This window comes from Ovis canadensis, chromosome 22 (genome assembly GCF_042477335.2).
Source record: "Ovis canadensis isolate MfBH-ARS-UI-01 breed Bighorn chromosome 22, ARS-UI_OviCan_v2, whole genome shotgun sequence".
Taxonomy (NCBI): domain Eukaryota; kingdom Metazoa; phylum Chordata; class Mammalia; order Artiodactyla; family Bovidae; genus Ovis; species Ovis canadensis.
The window spans coordinates 66,730,235-66,748,727 of NC_091266.1; the positions used below are offsets into that span (position 1 = coordinate 66,730,235).

At 59.9% G+C, this 18,493-nt stretch overlaps 1 protein-coding gene across 1 annotated transcript in view; it reads left to right on the top strand.

Annotated features, from left to right (window-relative positions):
• Nucleotides 1–1,384: 1,384 nt before the first annotated feature.
• KNDC1 (kinase non-catalytic C-lobe domain containing 1) overlaps nt 1,385–18,493 on the top strand; it is a 56,007-nt gene continuing 38,898 nt past the window's right edge. Inside the window, exons 1-5 of the mRNA XM_069567435.1 lie at nt 1,385–1,856; nt 2,813–3,000; nt 3,171–3,620; nt 8,933–9,131; nt 9,393–9,451. Coding sequence (XP_069423536.1) covers nt 1,385–1,856; nt 2,813–3,000; nt 3,171–3,620; nt 8,933–9,131; nt 9,393–9,451 — 1,368 coding nt within the window. The remainder of the gene's footprint in view (nt 1,857–2,812; nt 3,001–3,170; nt 3,621–8,932; nt 9,132–9,392; nt 9,452–18,493) is intronic.

The window sequence follows — 18,493 nt, forward strand, 5'->3', positions numbered from 1 at the left end:
AATGAGTCTGAGGAAAATGCTATGGTGGAGATGCCTGATTATTGAAGAAAAACATGTTCATGTGGTTTTTTACTTTTTTTTTTCTAACTGATTGATAGCGGGTATCAAAACCACTTTGGTTTTTAGCTCCTTGGGTACATTTACAAGAATGACTAACAGCTTTATTGCCAAATGCCAATATTTATACCACAACAGAAATTACATTCTTTGCAATGATTTACATTTATTTTTTCAAAGCCATGGATGTCAATTTCAAAATGTACAAGCGGCGTGACAGCTTTTCAAGATTCTTTCTGGGAAAACAGGAGCCAAGGCTTTGAAAACCCACCCTCAGTGCCCCTCCCAGCCCCAACCCTGCACTCAGAGGAACCTCACTCGGAAGCCAGGAGAGACAGGCTCTGAAGAACAGGCGGGGTCCACGCATGACGAGGGCCAAGCCTTGCGTGGAGCACAGTCCTCCTGGTCACTGAGCTGGAGGGAGCCAGGGGAGGCCAAAGGCTGGGCATCTGGGGAGGGTGCTCAGTCCAGGGCCTGCTTGGAGGCCAACGGAGGGTCTTGGAGGAGATGACAGTGCACCAGAGCAAGTCTGGGGGTCAGAGGGACAAGGAGGCACGACCCTCCAGGCCGTGGCCTCAGCCGGGGAGCTGACGGCTGCAGCTGGAGCCGGGGTCAGCTGGAAGCCTCTGCAGAATTCTGGCGGCACCAAGGGCCCCCAGGAAGTGGGCTAGCTCACCAGGCGAGTCCGGAGACGCCTCGGCCAGGGCAAAGCGGCCCCTCCTGCAGTCTGCTCGTGAGGGCTCGTGCCTGTCTGGAGCTGACATTAACTCTGCGTGGGCCCAGCTCTGCCTGGAGGTCCTTGTCCCACCTGTGCCGTCCCATCGGCTCTGGGGAGGCCGAGAGGCCCAATCTGGAAGCCCTCTCTCTCAAGCGCAACGTCACAGTCACTTAAGCACACTGACAAGCACCCACCACGGCAGGGCACAGGGCCCTTCCTGGGAGCAAAGCCTGCTGTAAGCACGGCAAGTGTGCAGACACACAGTGGGACTCATGGAACACGCCGCACAGGCGTCCGGCCACTGCCCCGAGCAGCGAGGCCTGGCGGCCACAAGTCTCCAGGAGACAAGGGAAGGGCAGCGTGGGCCCTGCCAGGAGCACCTGGCCCAGGGCCCGGGCCCCCTCCACTGGCCCAGGGCCCCGGCGCCCCCCCACTGGCCCAGGGCCCCAGCCCCCTCCACTGACCCAGGGCCCCTCCACTGGCCCAGGGCCCCGGTCCCCGCCTGACCACGGAGATGGGTGATGCCCACTGGGCACCTGTAGGCTGCAACAGCCAGAGCTGACTCAGCCAGCATCTGCGCCCGGGTGCTCGGCATGTTACCCGAATCGGATGCCCCTCTTCCCTAAGCAGACGACGCCATTAGACCCAGAGGCACCCACAGTGAGGCGGCTCCTTCAGTTAGGGGGTGATCTTTGCCCCCAGACCCTGGGCCTGGCAGCTCGGAGACCCAAGAACCAGGTGACAGGTGGCACACAGCCCGAGGCCCCCAGAGGGTGCGGAGGCTGGGTGGTGGGCCAGGGTGTCAAGGCCACGGGCTTCAGCAGCGCTTCGACACCAGCCGGGACAGGGAGGCAGCAGGCCCCAGCCACGCAGCACGGGGACCCTGCAGCCAGGGCGCCCAGCTCTGCAGACACAGGGTCCGGGCCAGGCCGCAGCTGGAGCCCTGGAGCAGGGCCCGTCCTTCTGAGACACCAGGCAGTGCCCACCCATAGCCCAGACACACCAAGTCTGAGAGCCCAGCTCTCAGCACCCAGACAGCCGGAGCCCTTTCTGCTTCAGGTGCCGGGGGTACACTGCACAGGTGAGGCTGCCCGGAGCCCCGGCCACCAGCCTGAGGCCTCACTATCCCCGGTCTCTCCTCTGACCTGACTGCCCCCCTGGGGTCACATCACGGGCCCAGAGGCCCTAAGCCCTGAGCCGGGATGGAATCTGTCCCCCGCATCCTGGGGCTCCGCAGGGCTTGCCACAAGTCCACTTCCCCACGCAGCAGTGTGTGCAGAGTGACTGCTGTGTGCCCGGCCAGGCTGTCAGGGTGTAGCTGGCAGCCTGGCCGCAGTGCCCACTCTCCTGTGGGAGCTCTGGTCCACCGCTCCCCCTGGGGGGAGGGAACCAGCCATGCCCTCACAGGCTGGGGAGACCACCATGCCCCCTCCTGTGGGAAAGGGGGGTGCTGTGCAGTCTGAATCTCTGCAGGCGGTGGGCAGTGGTGGGGGCCTGGATCTTCACTACCCAGGAAGAGGAGCGCCCTGGATCTTTGCCGGGCTGGGGTCGCGGTGTCCTGCTCTTTGCCCAGCCACAGCTCCCAGCTTGGGGAAAGGCTGGCCCTGGTGCCGAGGAAACTGGCTAACAGAGCCTACGGGGGCGGTGAAGGGTCAGCCCCGAAGCCACCAGACTGAGGGTCTGGTTTCCTTTCCACAGCCTGCGGGCAAGGTTGGGATGGAGCTCTAAGTGCTGGTCCTACCTGTCACCCACCAGACTAACTGAAGAAGCCGCCGGCCAGAGTGCAGCTGCTTACACGGGTCCCCGCCTGGTCTCCACCCGACCCGCGCTCCGGCCGTCCCCCCTCCCCGGCGCCCCTCTCCCCGGGCTCCCCCCACCCACCCCGGGAGCCTCTGCAGCCGCCAAACCACCCCCTGCGGGGACTGCGGCAGCCCCGCCCTCGGCCGGTGGGGGCGGGAGCGGGGTACGGGCGGAAGGTGGGATACCCGCTTGCCAGCCTCCTTGCGGTGGACCACGGCCCCCGCTCCGTGTGCCCAGGTGGGCGCAGACCCCGCAGCAGCCTGCGACGCACCGCTCAGGAACACCCGCCCCGCCCCCGAACGGCGCCCGCCGCGCACGGACCTCCAGCGCCCCCAGCGCAGCCCTCGGAAACGGCCACCATCCCCGAAGGACAAAATCCCCGGAAGGCCCCTAGAGGCTCCAGGCGCCCCCAGCTGCCCGCCAAAGTGAGTGCGGTCCTCCGAGTGCCCTAGCCCGGCGCCCAGGTGTCCCCACCCCCGCCCTGCTCGGGAGGCACTGCGGCAGCGCGCGGGCGGGGCGCCGGGGGCGGCGGGGCGGGGGCGCGGGGGACGCGGGGGGGCGCGGGCGCGTTGCCATGGCGGCCCGGCGCGCGTAGCCGGCCCGGAGCGCGGAGCCGGCCCCGGAGCGCGGAGCCGGCCGGGAGCGCGGAGCCGGCCCCGGAGCGCGGAGCCGGCCGGGAGCGCGGAGCCGGCCCCGGAGCGCGGAGCCGGCCGGGAGCGCGGAGCCGGCCCGGAGCGCAGGGCCAGTCCCGGAGCAGAGCCGGCCCGGAGCGCACAACCAGCCCGGCGCGGGGAGCCGGCCGGGAGCGCGGAGCCAGCCCCGGAGCAGAGCCGGCGGCCGGGGAGCCGGGGCCGCGGGCGGCGAGGCCAGGCTGGGAGGGGCGCCGGCCGCGCGGACCTCGGGCGGCGAGGACGCGGCGGCTCCGGCGGCGGCGCGCCCAAGGACGCAGACCATGGACCGGGGCGCGGCGGCGTTTTATGAGGAGGACGGCAAGGACCTGGACTTCTACGACTTCGAGCCGCTCCCCACTCTGCCAGAAGACGAGGTGAGCCCCCGCCCCACGGCGGGACTCCCACCGCCCCCTCCGAGGGGTTCGCAGAGAGACCCCCAGGCCCCTGTCCCCGCGGGCCAGGTTTCGGCTGCAGGGGACCCTGCAGCTGTCCTCACCGTCCCCTCCCCACAGGACAGCAGCTGTGGGCCGTCGGTGCGGATGTGGGCGTCCTGCAGGGGAGGCCCGGGGTTACAGATGTTGGGGGGATGAGCGCAGGCGCTTTGGCCCCAGGCCCAGCCCGGTGACCCCCCTGGCCGCCGCGGTCCTAGTTGGCTCTCTCCCGGCAGAGAGCCCAGTCAGGCCTGTTCCAGGAGCTGGTGGTGTGGGGGCTGGGGGCCCTGTGACTGATGACCGACTCGGGGCCTTCAGTCAGGAGCCCAAGTCCTGAGCCCCTGTCTGGGGTCGCCAGGGGGGGAGGCTCTGTCCCGTGGGGCTTCTGGCCGATAACCGGGCCAAGCACCTCGAGAGCCAGTTTGCCTGCAACCCCGTCGGAGAAGCTGCCCCTGGGTTCGTCAGGTAGCTCTGTAGGTCGGGGTCGAATGGAGACCCCATGGCTCTTGAACAGGCCAGTCCCTGCCACAGCAGAGGTGGCCGCTGGACGGCTCAGCTGCTCCCCGGGCTTTGGGGTCGTTGCAGAGCCCCCGTCCCAGCACATGCCCGTCTGTGGGGTCTACAAGACAGACCCACCTGCCCTCCTGAACTGGAGGGTCACAGAAACCGGCGCTGCGGGCCCTGGGGCCCTTGCCCCCAGCTGGCCCCTGCTCGCATCCTTAGCCGAGCTGGTTCTAAGGACCGAGGGGCTCATGCCCTAGAAACAGGCCTTCAGAGTCTGTGGAGGGGGCAGTGCCCGAGGGGGAGGGTGGGGGGTGCTGCCTCCCCACCCCATCCCCACCCGCCGTGGCCTGGATTTGGTGAGAGGGAGGGCAGCCGACGGAACCACAAGGGAATAAATAACTCTGTGGGTGTCTCCTCGGCTTTATGGCGGAGTGAAGGGTGCTCCCGGCGCACAGCCTGCCGATGCTGCTGGAGGGCAGGTTCCTAAAGCGTCTGCTGGAAACCTCACGTCCCCCAAACCACCCTCCGAGGCAGACGCAGAACGTGGTTCTCCACACGGCCTCTCTGCACCGACTGCCCCACGCCCCCAGGGCCTCCTCGGTGCCCGAGACACTGAGCTGTGATGGCTGCCCAGTAAACGGGCAGGCAGAGCAGGGTTTGGACCCAAAGCCTCCACCCTGAGCCTGCAGTCTGTCCCTCTGTGGAGCCCTGATGCTCTCTGGTAGCCGTCGCAGCGCCCTGGGGATGGAGTAGCCCCCGCTGAGCCCAGTGCGTGGGGCTGGGGCCCCTGCCGTCCATGGCCGTGACCTCCAGGTGTCGTGGGAGGCTGCGGTGGTGGTCTGTCCAGCAAGGAAATCCGGACAACCAGCCCCTCTCGCCGCAGCCTCTCCTGATTCGAGGCACTGCCCTGGGTGTGTTCTGAACCCGGAGGCCTGTCCCTGGGGCTCCAGCCGAGGTCCTGCCCCTGCTCAGATTCTGGTGCTTGCGCACGGTGGGTGTGGTCAGCATTAAAGGCTTTAGGTCCCCGCCAGGGACGTGGGCCCGCCCGCGACAGCACTTTGCCGTCAGGTTGATTCCCCAAGGCTGTCCCATGCGAGAGGACGGAGGGCTGGGCTGCGGGAGCCCCCGGGGGGGCCACGGGCGGGGACGGAGCAGCTTCCGGCAGGGACGGTACCCAGCGCAGGAGACGCGGGTGTTCGGAGCTTACACAGCTCACTGTATCACTGAGTCCCGTGAGCCAGAGACTCCAGCAGGAGCCTATGGACAGTCCCTTCCTCACTGTGACCGCGGACAAAATTCAAATTGCTGGATGTGAGAAAACGTTCGACTTCATTACACTCAGGGAACACAAGATAGAGGGCCATGACTACCCTCCCGCCAGCGCCAGGTTGGCGAGAACCAGGCTGCCCGCCCTGCGGGGTGGGGGCCGTGGAGCAGACCGACCTCCTTGGAAAACAGTTAGGGGTCCGGTAGTGGGGTGTGGGTGCCCCTCCCCCTGTTCCAGCAACTTCACTCTGGGCACCTGCCTTGGGGACACATGGGCGACAGATGGGCATGAGAACTCAAGGCCGGCACCGCCCAGCAGGGTCCTGGCCCCCCGGCCCCTGGCCACCAGCAAGCAGCATCCTCACTCCGGCACCCGCAAAGGCCAGAGCAGAGAGGCAGAGCCGTCCGGGAGGGGCAGACGTCAGCCACCAGGCGGCAAGTGGCCCTGGTGTTCAGGGGCCTTCGGGGGGCAGGGTCTCCCGGTCCCGAGGCTCCCCTGAGGGAGTGTTCTTACTGCCCCCGAATACCAGCGGGACATCTGTCTCCCCAGTGTCTGTGGGCTGGGAGCTGGGCTGGGCCAGGGAGTCTGCAGGCAGAGGCAGCATTTGAAACGTGCAGAATGGCCCGTGGAGGGGTCCCGTGGCCCAGGCAGCCTGGCCCACAGCTCGCCCCAGAGGGACAGACGCTCCTGCTGGCCAGCACCTCACTGTGCCCAGCCGGTGGCAGGAGACCCCCGTCTGGGACCCAGCGTGACAGCAGAGGGCTGCCCGGGACGGCTGCGTCCCCCACTCCCCCTGCTCTCCTCCCAGCCAGGTCAGACACTGAGCCTCTGCCCATAAGAGTGCCAGGGGCCCGCTCTAGCTGCCCTGCGAGGCCCACCCGCAGATGCAGCCCATGGCCCACCGGGCAGCGTCCTGCTGGGCATTGCTGAGGGGTGGGGCACGGGCCCCGGCTGAGTTCTGGAGAGCCTTCTGGACCTGCCCAGAAGGCTGGGTCTATACCCAGGACTTGGAACGAGTGACCGCTGGCCGAGGTGTCTGGGTCCAGCCATGTGGGCAGTGGCAGGACGGCAGTGCCCCCGCCTGCCACAGCCCTGGTGGGTCTCAGGCGCCTGGAGACGGAGGGAACACAGCCGTCTGCCGGAGCCTCCCCAGCGTGTCTGTTCCCAACATGTCACTGCCCCCCACCCCCACCACCCGCAAACGTCTGCCTCCACCACGAAGCCCCTGCCAGCCTCCAAGCCCTGTCGCCTCGGGTGTGGACGGGGGCCTGCTTGGAACAAGGCTCAGGGTCCCTGGGGTCCCGAGCTGCCCCTCAGGGAAGAGCCCCAGCTCCGGCCTAGTGGGCAGGAGTTTAGGTGGGGCTGGTGGCCTGAAGGCCCTGCACAGCCAGCCTGTGGCCCGCCCCTCGGGCCTTGTCTGGGCCCACTGGCCAAGTCTGCCTGGCACCTGCCTGGCCTCCCTGAGCCCCGGATCCAGGCAAGGAAGGGTCCCTCCTCTTGCCTGGGCCCGAGCAGGGAGGACCAGAGGGGCAGGTCCCAGAGGGAGGTGCCTGTGGGCCCAGGGCCCGTCGTCATGTGGCAGGACCTTCCCTGGGTGTGCTGGAACCTGCTTCAGCTGAATCCCGCCTCCCGCTGCAGCAGTGGGGTTTCGGGGGGTCTGAGACCATCCCGCCTGGTGGGGCGGGCTCCGCTGCACGGAAGCACTGACCAGGGGCCTGTGGGCCTCGCCCCGCGGAGCCACACAGAGGCCCCGCAGAGGCTCCCCCGACCACGGGTGCAGGGCTCTGGCTTCCCTGAGGGTCTCCGCCGACCAGAGCATCGCCCACTGGGCAGGGCAGCAGAGGCCTGGCCCCAGGCCAGAAGCCGTGGGCCTGCCCTGGGCGCCTCGTCCTGGCAGCAGGCCTGTCTGTGTAAGCAGGTGGGCCTGGTGCTCGCGTGGCCACAGCCGGGGAGAGTCCGCGAGGCCCCTGCAGCGGCGCCGGCTCAGACGCGTTCTCCTTACCGCCAGGCCCACGGGGTCCTCGGGCTCGTCTGTGCGTGTCTGGGTGCGTGTGCATGGGCCTCTTGGTGTGTGGGCATGTGTCCGTGCACACTTGGTGCCCGGCACCTCTCTAAGCAGGCCCCACGGCGCCCCCGGGCGCCTCAGGCTCTGAGTCCTCAGGGTCCTGGGGGACAGACAGGCCCTGCACGAGGCGAATGTGGACGACCTCTTACGGGAGAACCAGACGCAGCCGGCAGGTGCGGGGTCACTGTCTCCTGGCCCGGCCTGACCACACACTCTGCTCTTTGCTCAGGGTTCTCCTTTTAAGACGCCCATCCACCCTCCGCGGTGTCCGCACACTGCCGGAGCTTGGCGCGGGCCCACCCCCCACTGGCTCTAGGAGCCGCGAGCCCTGGGTTGCCCTATCCTCACGCATCCTAACGCCATGCCCAACAGAGAGAGCAGGGCAGGCCCAGGAGGGTGGCACCGAGGCCCTCCCTGAGCTGAGAAGGCCGTGGACTGTGGGGGAAACCAAGGCACCCAAGCAGACCTGCCCCATCCGCCTCCATCCCCCAGCACCACGTGCACACACCGCCTCCCAGCCTGCTGCGCCCCTGCAAGCTCTCCACCTCCTCAGCCGTGGCTCTGGGGACCCGAACGGGGAAGGGTAGAAGTTTACAGGCGGAGGCTCCTTTCAGGACCTGGGCTCGGCTACACCTGAGAACCCCCTGCATGCTGCCGGGGCGGGGCGGGGGGCCAGTGGAGGCTGCAGGCAGAAGCTTGGTAGGGACAGGAAGCTGGGGCCCTCTCTTCTGTACCACCCTGCTCACCCCTACTCTCCAGCCCTGCTCACCCCCCTCACCCCTACTCTCCAACCCCGCTCACCCCCCTCACCCCTACTCTCCAGCTCTGCTCACCCCCCTCACCCCTACTCTCCAACCCTGCTCACCCCCCTGACCCCTACTCTCCAACCCCGCTCACCCCCCTGGCCCCTACTCTCCAGCCCCGCTCACCCGACTCTCCACTCCCACTCTGAGGCTGGATGTCCAGGCCCTTTCCTGACCACTGCCCGGATGCTCCCCGCTCAGCTCCCGGTCTGGCTCCCTCTGTGTCCCGTCCCTTCTTTAGGTGGGTGGTGTGTGAACACACAGACACCGGGGCTGACCAGCGCATCAAACACGGCCTGGGAAAGGGCGGCGAGGCACAGGGTGTCCGGCGTGTGCGCCTGTGGTGAATGTGCTCGTGCAGGCGTGCCTTGTGTGGACGCGCGGGCTCTGCGTGCCTGTGCCTCTGACAGCTAATGTGTGAGAGTTGTGTGCGTGTATGGGGATAGCAGGTGGGTGTGCGTGCACACGCGCGACTGTGTTAGTGTCTTGTGTGCACACAAGTGGGTGCAGGACCACAGCTGAGTCAGATCCAGATGTGAGGGCGGCTGCAGGGTCTCGTCCCCAGGCCCCCTGCCCTCCACAGGCGCCCAGGGCTCAGCCCAGGCTGTCTCGGCAGGAGAACGTGTCCCTGGCCGACATCCTCTCCCTGCGGGACAGCGGCCTGAATGAGCAGGAGGCCTGGGCCGTGTGCCTGGAGTGCAGCCTGGCAATGCGCAGCGTCGCCCACTCGGCCATCTTCCAGACCCTGTGCATCACGCCCGACACGCTGGCCTTCAACACCAGCGGGAACGTGTGCTTCATGGAGCAGCTCAGCGGTGAGGCTCGTGCAGTGACGGGAGCACAGAGGGGCCCGCGAGGATGCGGCCCGGCCCGGGCGCCGTGGTCTGGAGCCGAGTTTCCACGGCAACCTGCCTGGGCCTGGGTGGGGGGAGGCCGGGGGCTGGGCCCCACTGGTGGGTGGTCCTGGCTGGGCCCCAGGTGCACGTAGCCCCCATCTGGGAAGAGCCTGGCGGCCTGTCTCACCTGACGTGTGTTGGGGGTCACCATGTGAACGGCATCTTCTCTTCCCTCCCCAGATGACCCTGAGGGAGCTTTTGTGCCCCCAGAGTTTGACGTGACGGGGAACACCTTTGAGGTAAGTGGCAGCAAGGAGGCCAGCACCTGGCCCCCTCCGCGAGCGCTGGGGTCCCCCGAGGGGCTGCGTGGGGCACTCCCCCTGCTGCTGGGCTCTGGTGACAGCACACGTCTGGCCGCCGGCTCCTCACCACGCGCCTGGCGTGCTGTCTGAGTATGAAGTGACTGCATTGAAGATGTTAAAAGCGCCTAAAATTACCAGTGGTGGCTGGCGGGGGTCACAGCTCCTCTGAAGACTGACGAGGCCGCTTGTGGGAGGCTTGTGGCCCAGAGAATCCCCCACGAGTGTGAGCCGCGGCCATGCCAAGGACACTCGGGCCAAGGTCACCGAGGCCGCCAGGCCCTGCCCCAGCAAGGGACCCCTTGGGCAGAGACCTAGAGAGGGGAGGGCCCAGCTGTGCCAGTTCAGCTTCCTGAAAAGAGCCTCTCGCTGCCTCTCAGCCCCTGGAACGTCCTTTCCTGCACTGGGCATCACATCCTTCGTGGGGCGGGGGCGGGGGGGGCAGGACTGCTGGGGTCCGTGCTGCTCTGCGCGGCCTCGGAGTGTCCAGCACGAGCTGCCAGCCCGGTCACTGCAGAGCCGGGAGGGCCCAGGGGCACGCTCCCCCCGCTTGGAGAGACCAGCACCTCCACAGGCCTGCCTCCGCGGGGTGGCCCCGGACGATGGTCCTGTGGGTGGGGCGGGGCCTGACAGGCCCATCTCTCTCCAGTTGTTCCGCTTTTCTTCCCGTATTTTCCTCCGTTTTGTCCGGATTGCAGATGTCGTGTTCACTGTGGAATGTGACGTCTCACTTCCTTGAGGCAGCAGTTCTCAAACTCTGGTTCTTGGAACCCTTATACTCCTAGAAATCAAGTATCCAAAGAGCTTTGTGTGAGTCACACCTGCCGGGACTCACTGTGTTACAGATAAAATGGAGAAATGCAGAAAAAGCCCACCTGCTAACTCATTTAATAACCACGATCATAAACCCATTCCCTGCCAACACGTACGACGAATGTTCATGAAAAGTGACAGTGTTCTCCCCCACAAAAACAGTGAGGGCAGTGGCGTTGTTTTCCGTGTTTGTAAACCTCCCGAAAGCGTGGCGGAGGCCCGGCTCTCACCGCGGCGTCTGCGGTCAGTCTGCCATGCCCGCGCCCAGCCCACGGCCCAGGGAGCCCCCGCCGCCTTCCGCTGTGAAGCTCTGTGGCCTCTGGAACCATGCTTTGAGAAAAGCTGCCTGAAGGCATCCTCTGATGACAAAAAAAGTTTATCAGTCTTTCCTGTTTAGAAGCTTTTCTAGATTGATTAATTCATTGCGCAAGTCTTCGTCACTTTGTGTGGGCTTCCTCTAGGTGTGCAGGCTTCTCGCTGCAGCGCCTTCTCTCATCGCTGCTCACAGGCTCCCGGCGCGGGCTCAGTCGCCACAGCTGGCGGGCCCCGGGAGTGCAGGCTCAGTAGCTGCGGCGTGCAGGCCTGGGGGAGTGCAGTCGCTGTGGCTCGCGGCCCGGGAGAGCGCAGGCTCAGCTCGAGCTCAGTAGTGGCGGTGCATGGGCTTAGTTGCTCTCCGGCACACAGAGTCTCCCCAGCCCAGGGGTCAAACCCACGTCCCCTACGTTGGCAGGTGGATTCTTAGCCACTGTACCACTGAGGGAGCCCTGTCATTTATAAAACAGTCAAGTTATTGGTGTTGTTGACGTTAAAAAAATGCTCGATGTGAGAGCTGCAGGTTAAGTTTTATTTGGGGCAAAATGAGACGGCAGCCCAGGAGACAGCGTTTGAGACACGTCTGAGAAACTGCTCCGGAGGGCGGGGAGGCCAGCATATGCGCGATTTGGTGAAGGGGAAGTGGCGTGAGTGGGCGCTCAATTGTTCAGTCGTGTCCAACTCTGTGACCCCATGGACCAGGGGCCCCCAGGCTCCTCTGTCCGTGGGACTCTCCAGGCAGGCATACCGGAGCCGGTAGTCACCTCCTCCTCCGAGGGATCTTCCCAACCCAGGGATGGAACCCGTGTCTCGTGCGTTTCCCGCATTGGCAGGCGGATCCTTCACCGCTGCGCCACCTGTGTGCGGCCAAGCTCCTGTTCCTTCTTTTTCATTTCTTAGATGTTGTTATTTATTCACGTGCTCGTCGGCTCTGCAGGCCTTTCACTAGTTGTGGCAGGAGCTGCTGTCTTGTGGCGGTCTGCGGGCTCCTCACTGCTGGGTCTTCTCTTGCTGCGGAGCGTGAGCTCTAGGACGGTGGGCTCAGCAGTTGCAGCCCCCAGGCTCCAGTGCACAGGCCCCGTAGTCGTGGCTCACGGGGTTCGTTGCTCTACTGCCTGCGCGCTCTTGAACCAGGGATTGAATTTGTGTCTCCTGCATCAGCGGGCAGGTTCTTCACCGCTGAGCCACCAGGGAAGCCCATGCACGCATCCTTGAGGAGGGTCTGCTAGTCACAGGGAGCAGACGCCACCATGAAGGGTTCCAGTGCTTTTCTGGAAATGAGATGCAGACACTGGGCCCATACAGTTGGGTCCCGACGGCATCTGTCGGAAGACCTGTCCCGCCACCTTCCCTGGAGCAGAGGGCCCCACTCCTGCTCTCCACCCCGAGCTCCTTTCAGGAGTGTTGAGGGTCAGCAGCTGCAGCAGCGCCTGGTTTAATCCTTGTAGAGGTGGACTGCAGGGGCCAGTTTGTAGGTGACAGTGTTTTCTCTCACTGTTAGTGGTTTGTTTTGTTTTGTTTTGTTTTTTGCCTTAAGAAACCTTCCCAATCTCAAGGTCCAACAGATACTTGGCATTTTCTACCAAGAGTTTTAAAGGTTTTGTTGTTCACATTTAATCCACCCGAAGTGCATTTTTTTAATGTAATGTGAGGCAAGGATCCAAGTTCATCCTTTTCTGTGTAGAAAAGGGTCTTTCCAGCTGTTTGTTGGCTCGCCTTGGGCATAACTCCAGCGAAGCCACACACACCCCAGTCCAGACAAAAGTGGGTCTACTTCCCAGACCTCTGCTCTAGTCCAGGGGGGTCTGCACCCTGCATTTCTTAGCAATCCCAGCTCCACAAGGAGCCCAGTGTCTCACAGGGAAAGGGCTCACTCCCTGTTCCTTTCAGAAGCATCCTGGCTGTTCTGAAGTCTTTCTTCTTCCACAGAAGGCTTGGATTTAGTGTCAAGTTCCAAGAAAAGCTCTGTTGGCATTTTGACTAGAATGGCTCTGAATCTGTACCTCAGTCTGGGGAGAACTCACAGCTTATCATCCTATGTGGTCTCCTCTAGAAACACATGATTCCTCTTCGCTTGCTTAGCTCTGATTTACTGTCTCAGCAGCGGTTTGAAGCCTCTCCTGTGTCTTACCTGAGTGCCCTTTAGTAGGTCACTCTCAGGCACGGGATGCTTCTGACTGTGTGAACGGATCGTCATCTTTGGAATCGCATTTTCCTGCTTTTCGTGTCAAGTCTACAGAAATGCAGTTCACTGTAACAGCTTAATCTTGTATCAGCCCTTGTGGTAAATTATTTGATTATGTTTGATAACTTTCTATTTAACTGATCAAAGTGTTAGTCGCTCAGTCGTGTCCGACTCTTTGCAACCCAATGGCCCGCAGCACACCAGGCTCCTCTCTCCACAGGACTCTCCAGGCAGGAATACTGGAGTGGGTAGCCATTCCCTTCTCCAGGGGATCTTCCTGATCCAGGGACTGAGCCTGGGTCTCCTGCATTGTAGGTCGATTCTTCAGTCTGAGCCACCAGGGAAGCTTCCCAGGTGGCTCAGTGGTAAAAAATCTGCCTGCAGCTGATCAAGTCACCAGCAGAAGGGGGCAGGCTGTGTTGCTGTCCAAAGCTTTGGTGCCGCGTCCACGGCGCAACGTGTCCCGTGTGGGCTGGAGCAGGGGTGAGCAGGTCAGTGGTTCTCCGCCATCCTGAGAGCTCCTCCCACCTTCCCAGCAGGACTTCTGCCCGAGGCCCCTGCTGTGCAGAGGCATCATGTTCTATTGTGCAATGCTTCTGCAGCTTTTGAAATGATTATTAAGATGTCAGTATCTCCGAATTTATTTTCTAACATTAAGTCAGCCTTTCCCACTTAGAAATACCTAAACGGGCAGCATCCTGTGTTTTCTTTACGCCGTTGCATTTGATCGACCGATGCCTGCTTTGCATCTCTGCGTATTTCCATGAGTGGCTGGTGGTTTTCCATTCTGTCGATGTTTCTGAATGTGTTGCTATCAGGAGTATCTTTGTCGTGTGCAAACGCCCCCGCTTCCTTTGCTGTGTAAAGGAAAGAATGGAATAGTCTGGTCCTTGAAGGTCTGGTCAGACCTACTTAGGAAGCCATCTGTTTCCTTGGAGCAAAGAGTTAATTGCTGCTCTATTTTTAATAATTATAGGACTTACCTGTTTTGAATTTCTTATTGACTCAGCTTTTGATAAACCACATATTTCTGAAAATTTACCTATTTTTACCTGTGTTTGTAGAGTTGCAGGGGACAGCCTTTCTTAATCGATGCTTTCACTATAGGTACCCCCTTCGATTTATTTGTGCCTTCTCTTGCTAGTCTTGCAGGAAGGAGTACATCCTTTCTATACCCTTTATTTTGTTAGTTTTGTCAACAGAAATAATAACAATCCATAATAGAAATGCAGAGAAATCCAAAGAAATGCAGAGAAATCCAATAGAAATGCAGAGGCTGCTGTTTGAGCCAGACAGAGGACTGCGGCCTGAAAGACACGGTCAGGAAGCACTGCGTTGTGTCACCAGGGTCCAAAATGCGGAGGCTTTAAAGGCAAAACCCACAAAGTTACTTAAGTTGTCTGTCAAGAATTAGGGTTGGAGCTGCAAGAAGGAAGGATGCTGGTTAAGCAGGATTTGTTGGGGTCTGAAATGCCTGCATAGTCACGGGGAGGCTTGAGACGTAAGGTTGCAGTTGGCAGCTGCTGGCAGATACTGTTTTGAGAATGGCTGGTGGTGTCCCTGAGGCTGATAGCAGCATCCCGAAATCCAGGTTCTCAGGGATGCAGGAACATGTCTGAACCCTCAGCCACCTGGGTCCTCTGTGGATGCCTGAGCCGCAGCAACTCCACTCTGATTCTAAAGGCATCCCCTGCTCTAGTGGCTAAAGCAGTCGTATGAAGTGTGTCCAGCAGGCCGTAAAGCTGCCGTAGGTGAATGGATGGCGAAGACGGAGGGATGTCCCTGTGGTCCAGTGGTTGGGGCTCAGCACTTTCCCTGCTGCGGCCTGGGTTCGTCCCTGGTTTGGGAACTGAGACCCTGCCAGCCTCATGGCGTGGCCAAAAAAGAGGAGAAAGTGACGTGGCGCGTATACACAATAGAATCCGACTCAGTCACGAAGAAGGATGGAATAACGTCCTTTGCAGGAACACGAATGGACCCAGAGATGACCATCAGAGTGAAGTCAGTCAGACAGAGAAAGAGAAATTCCATATGGTGGCACTTACATGTGGAAGATGAAACATGGCAGGAAACAGACTCACAGCCACGCAGCCCGGATTGTGGTTACCATGGTTACCACAGCAAGGGAAAGATTGCATTTCGGGGTTAGTGGGAGCAAGCCGTCACACGTGAGACGGTGAACAGCAAGGTCCTGCTGCACAGCGCAGGGAACCGCGTTCAGCATCCTGTGATAGACCATGATGAGAAGGATCCCTTAAAGGATGTGTATGAATGAGTCACTTTGCTGTACAGGAGAAGCTGACACGTTGTTGATCAACTGTACTTCAGTCAAATAAGTTGTTTAAAAACACAGGCTTCTCGGGTCAGCCAAGTCACGTCTGGGCCAGAGCGACTGCCCCACATGGCGGCTTCTCCGCCGGCTCTGCAGGGAGCCCACCTGTGCCCTGGGCTGGGTCCTGCCCCGCGTGGCGGCTTCTCCATCGAGTCTGCGCCTCCGCTTCATCCTCTTTGTGCTCGTTTCAAGTTAACGAGTCTTCCTAACTTGAGTCGGACACTCAGCCCATTAGTCTGAGCTTTCCTTCTTTCCTAACATCGGGGTCAACGCCTAAAGCTAAGACTTCCCGTCCAAACGTGAGTTTTGCCTCATAGCATTTTCAGTATCATTCACTTCTAAGTGTTATGGCCGGGGATCAAGCCCACGTCCCTTACATCACGAGGCAGATTCTTTAGCCGCTGCACCGTCAGGGAAGCTCCTGATTGCCTTATTTCTTGTTTAGATATTTCATTGTTAATGTATAAAAAGGTAGCTGATTTGTGTGTGCTGCTTTTGTATGCTGAAATTTTACAGCATTTGTTGATTACTTCTAAAAGCTTTTGATGGAAGCTAAGGTTTTCCGCATGCAAGACCACATCGTGCGCAGAGACAAGTTTATCTCTCCCCTTCTAGCCTGGATGCCTTTTGTTTCGTTTTCTTGCCTAGTCGCCCTGGCTATCAACAACTTCCAGTGTGTTGAAGAGGAATTGTGAGAATGGGCATCCTTGTCTTGCTCTAAACTTAGAGCTCAGCTCTTCACCATTGGGTATGGCGTTAGCTGTGAGCTTGTCGTATGTGACCTTTGTTATGTTGAAGTGCATCCCTACCATACCAACTTATCGCGAGTTCTTACCATGAAAATGGTGAATTTTTCCAAATGCTTTTTCTGCTTCTATTGAGATGATCACATGATGCCCATACTTCAGGGACCATGACTTTCCCAAGACTCACATACTTGGGTAAAGGTAGCACTTTATCCAGCTCTCAACCTGCCCTCTAGCCGGCAGAGAAACAGAGTGAGCATGTTGGGGGGCAGCCACGTCCCCCAGGGCCACCGTCTGTCCAAAGGGCAGCAGTCATAGCAGTGTCTTAGTTCCAGCTTTGTCTAAACTCACGCCTCACCACTAGAGACTTGGTGCTTTCCCCTGAGCCTCAGTCTCCCCTCCTGTAAAATGGGGAGCATAACTGCCAGCCTAGCAGAGTCACTGAGAGAATTCAGTGTGCTGATGGGTAGAAGAAAGCATATTAAAAAGCAGAAATATTTCTTTGCTGACAGAGGTCCATCTAGTCAAAGCTATGGTTTTTTGGAGAAGGCAATGGCAACTCACTCCAGTACTCTTCCCTGGAAAATCCCATGGATGGAGGAGCCTGGTGGGCTGCAGTCTATGGGGTCGCATAAAGTTGGACACGACTGAGCGACTTCACTTTCACACATTGGAGAAGGAAACGGCAACCCACTCCAGTGTTCTTGCCTGGAGAATCCCAGGGACGGCGGAGCCTGGTAGGCTGGCATCTATGGGGTCGCGCAGAGTCAGACATGACTGAAGCGACTTAGCAGCAGCAGTAGCATTGAGATGATCATATTATTTTAACTTTTATTCTATTAATATGGTGAATTACATTTATTGATTTGCTTATGTTGAGCCATCTTTGCATCCCAGGGACAAATTCCAGTTGACCATGGCATATGTTTTTTAATGTGCTTTTGACTTTAGTTTTGCTAATTTTTGTTAAGGATTTTTACATCTGTATTCATCAGGGATGTTGGCCTGTAGTTCTCTTGTATTGCCTTATCTAACTTTGATGCCAGGGTAATGCTGGCCTCATAAAATGAGTTTGGGAGTGTTCCCTCTCATTTGACTTTTGGAAGAATCTGAGAAGGACTGGCATTAATTCTCCTCTAAATGAATGTCTGGTAAAAAGTCACCAGTGAAGTCGTCTCATCCTGGGCTTCTCTTTGTCGTGAGGTTTTTGATTTCTGGTTTGATCTCCTTATTAGTAACAGTTCAGTTTATTTCTTCAGGATGCAGTCTCAGTACACTCTGTGTTTCTAGGAATGTATCCTGTTTTTCTAGGTTATCCAATTTGGTGTATGCATAGGGGTCTCTTATGATCCTTTGTTTCTGTGGCATCAGTTGTAAAGTCTCCTCTCTCATTTCTGATTTTACTTGAGTCCTCTCTTGTTTCCCTAGTCAGTCTAGCTAAGGGGTCCAGAGGCATGTCTGCCTCTCACCTGAGGAACAGGTGGGCACGACCCCTGCCAGGTCCCTTGGCAAATGTTGCCGGATCCCACAGTTCCCACAGGGGAGCTTCTGTCCACAGATGGATCAGCGTGCTGCTGACGGTGCGACCTAGAGACAGCCATCCTGCCCGTATCCATGTGCTTTATCTTGTGTGACGGTGGCCCTCCCAGATTCTGCAGCATCAGTGCTGTTACACCAAAATCCCAACCATTCTGGCTTTTTTAAAAAATGGGAATGGTGGAACTTTACTTATAAACTTGACCAATGTGAGAATAATCTCCCCGGGGGGCGGGGGGAGATGGGAGAGCAACTTGTCCTCCAGGTGTGAAGGTGTGCTCTGAAGCTACCATGGTTCAAAGAGCACAGTCTGGACGGAAGGAGACCCAGCGTGAGAGGGGGCAGGGCAGAGCGCAGGCCCTGGGGAGCAGAGGTGCGGGACGAGGCCCAGGCTGGCAGACGGCGGGCTCTTCTTTAGCTGTGCAGGGTGGCTCTCCACCAGGAGACAAACCCCCATCCCTGCAGTGCCCAGCAAAAAGACATATCCCAGATGGGCGAGAGCTCGATGCTTCACAACTACAAAAGTACTGGAAAAGCAGAGAAGTAAGCAGTTTTTATTGTCCTGGGCTAGGGAAGGCCCTCCAAGGAAGCCAATAAAAAAGAATGATCTCACTCATGAGTGAAGCTCCTTAGCAGCTGGCCATGACCCCAAACGGCAGCCCCACTTGTAGGGCCTGAGCCTTCGTGAACGTGCGTGGTTGCATGAAGACGTCCACGCGAGGATGGTCACAACAGCAGATCTCACCAATGAAACAGCAGAAGTTTTTAATGTCAAAGACACATGAACAAAATTAAAAGCTGTGACAGGACATCCATGTGACGCAGAGCCCAAGATCAGCCCCTTCACGTGAGGAGGGAAGGTGTTCCTCACTGGTGTCCAGCTCTGTGCGACCCAGTGGACCACAGCCCGCGGGGCCCCTCTGTCCATGGGATTCTCCAGGCAAGGATACTGGCGTGGGTTGCCTTGCCCTTCACCAGGGGATCGTCCTGACCCAGGGATCAAACACGCGTCTTTTGTGTCTCCTGCATTGGGAGGCAGATTCTTTACCATCTGAGCC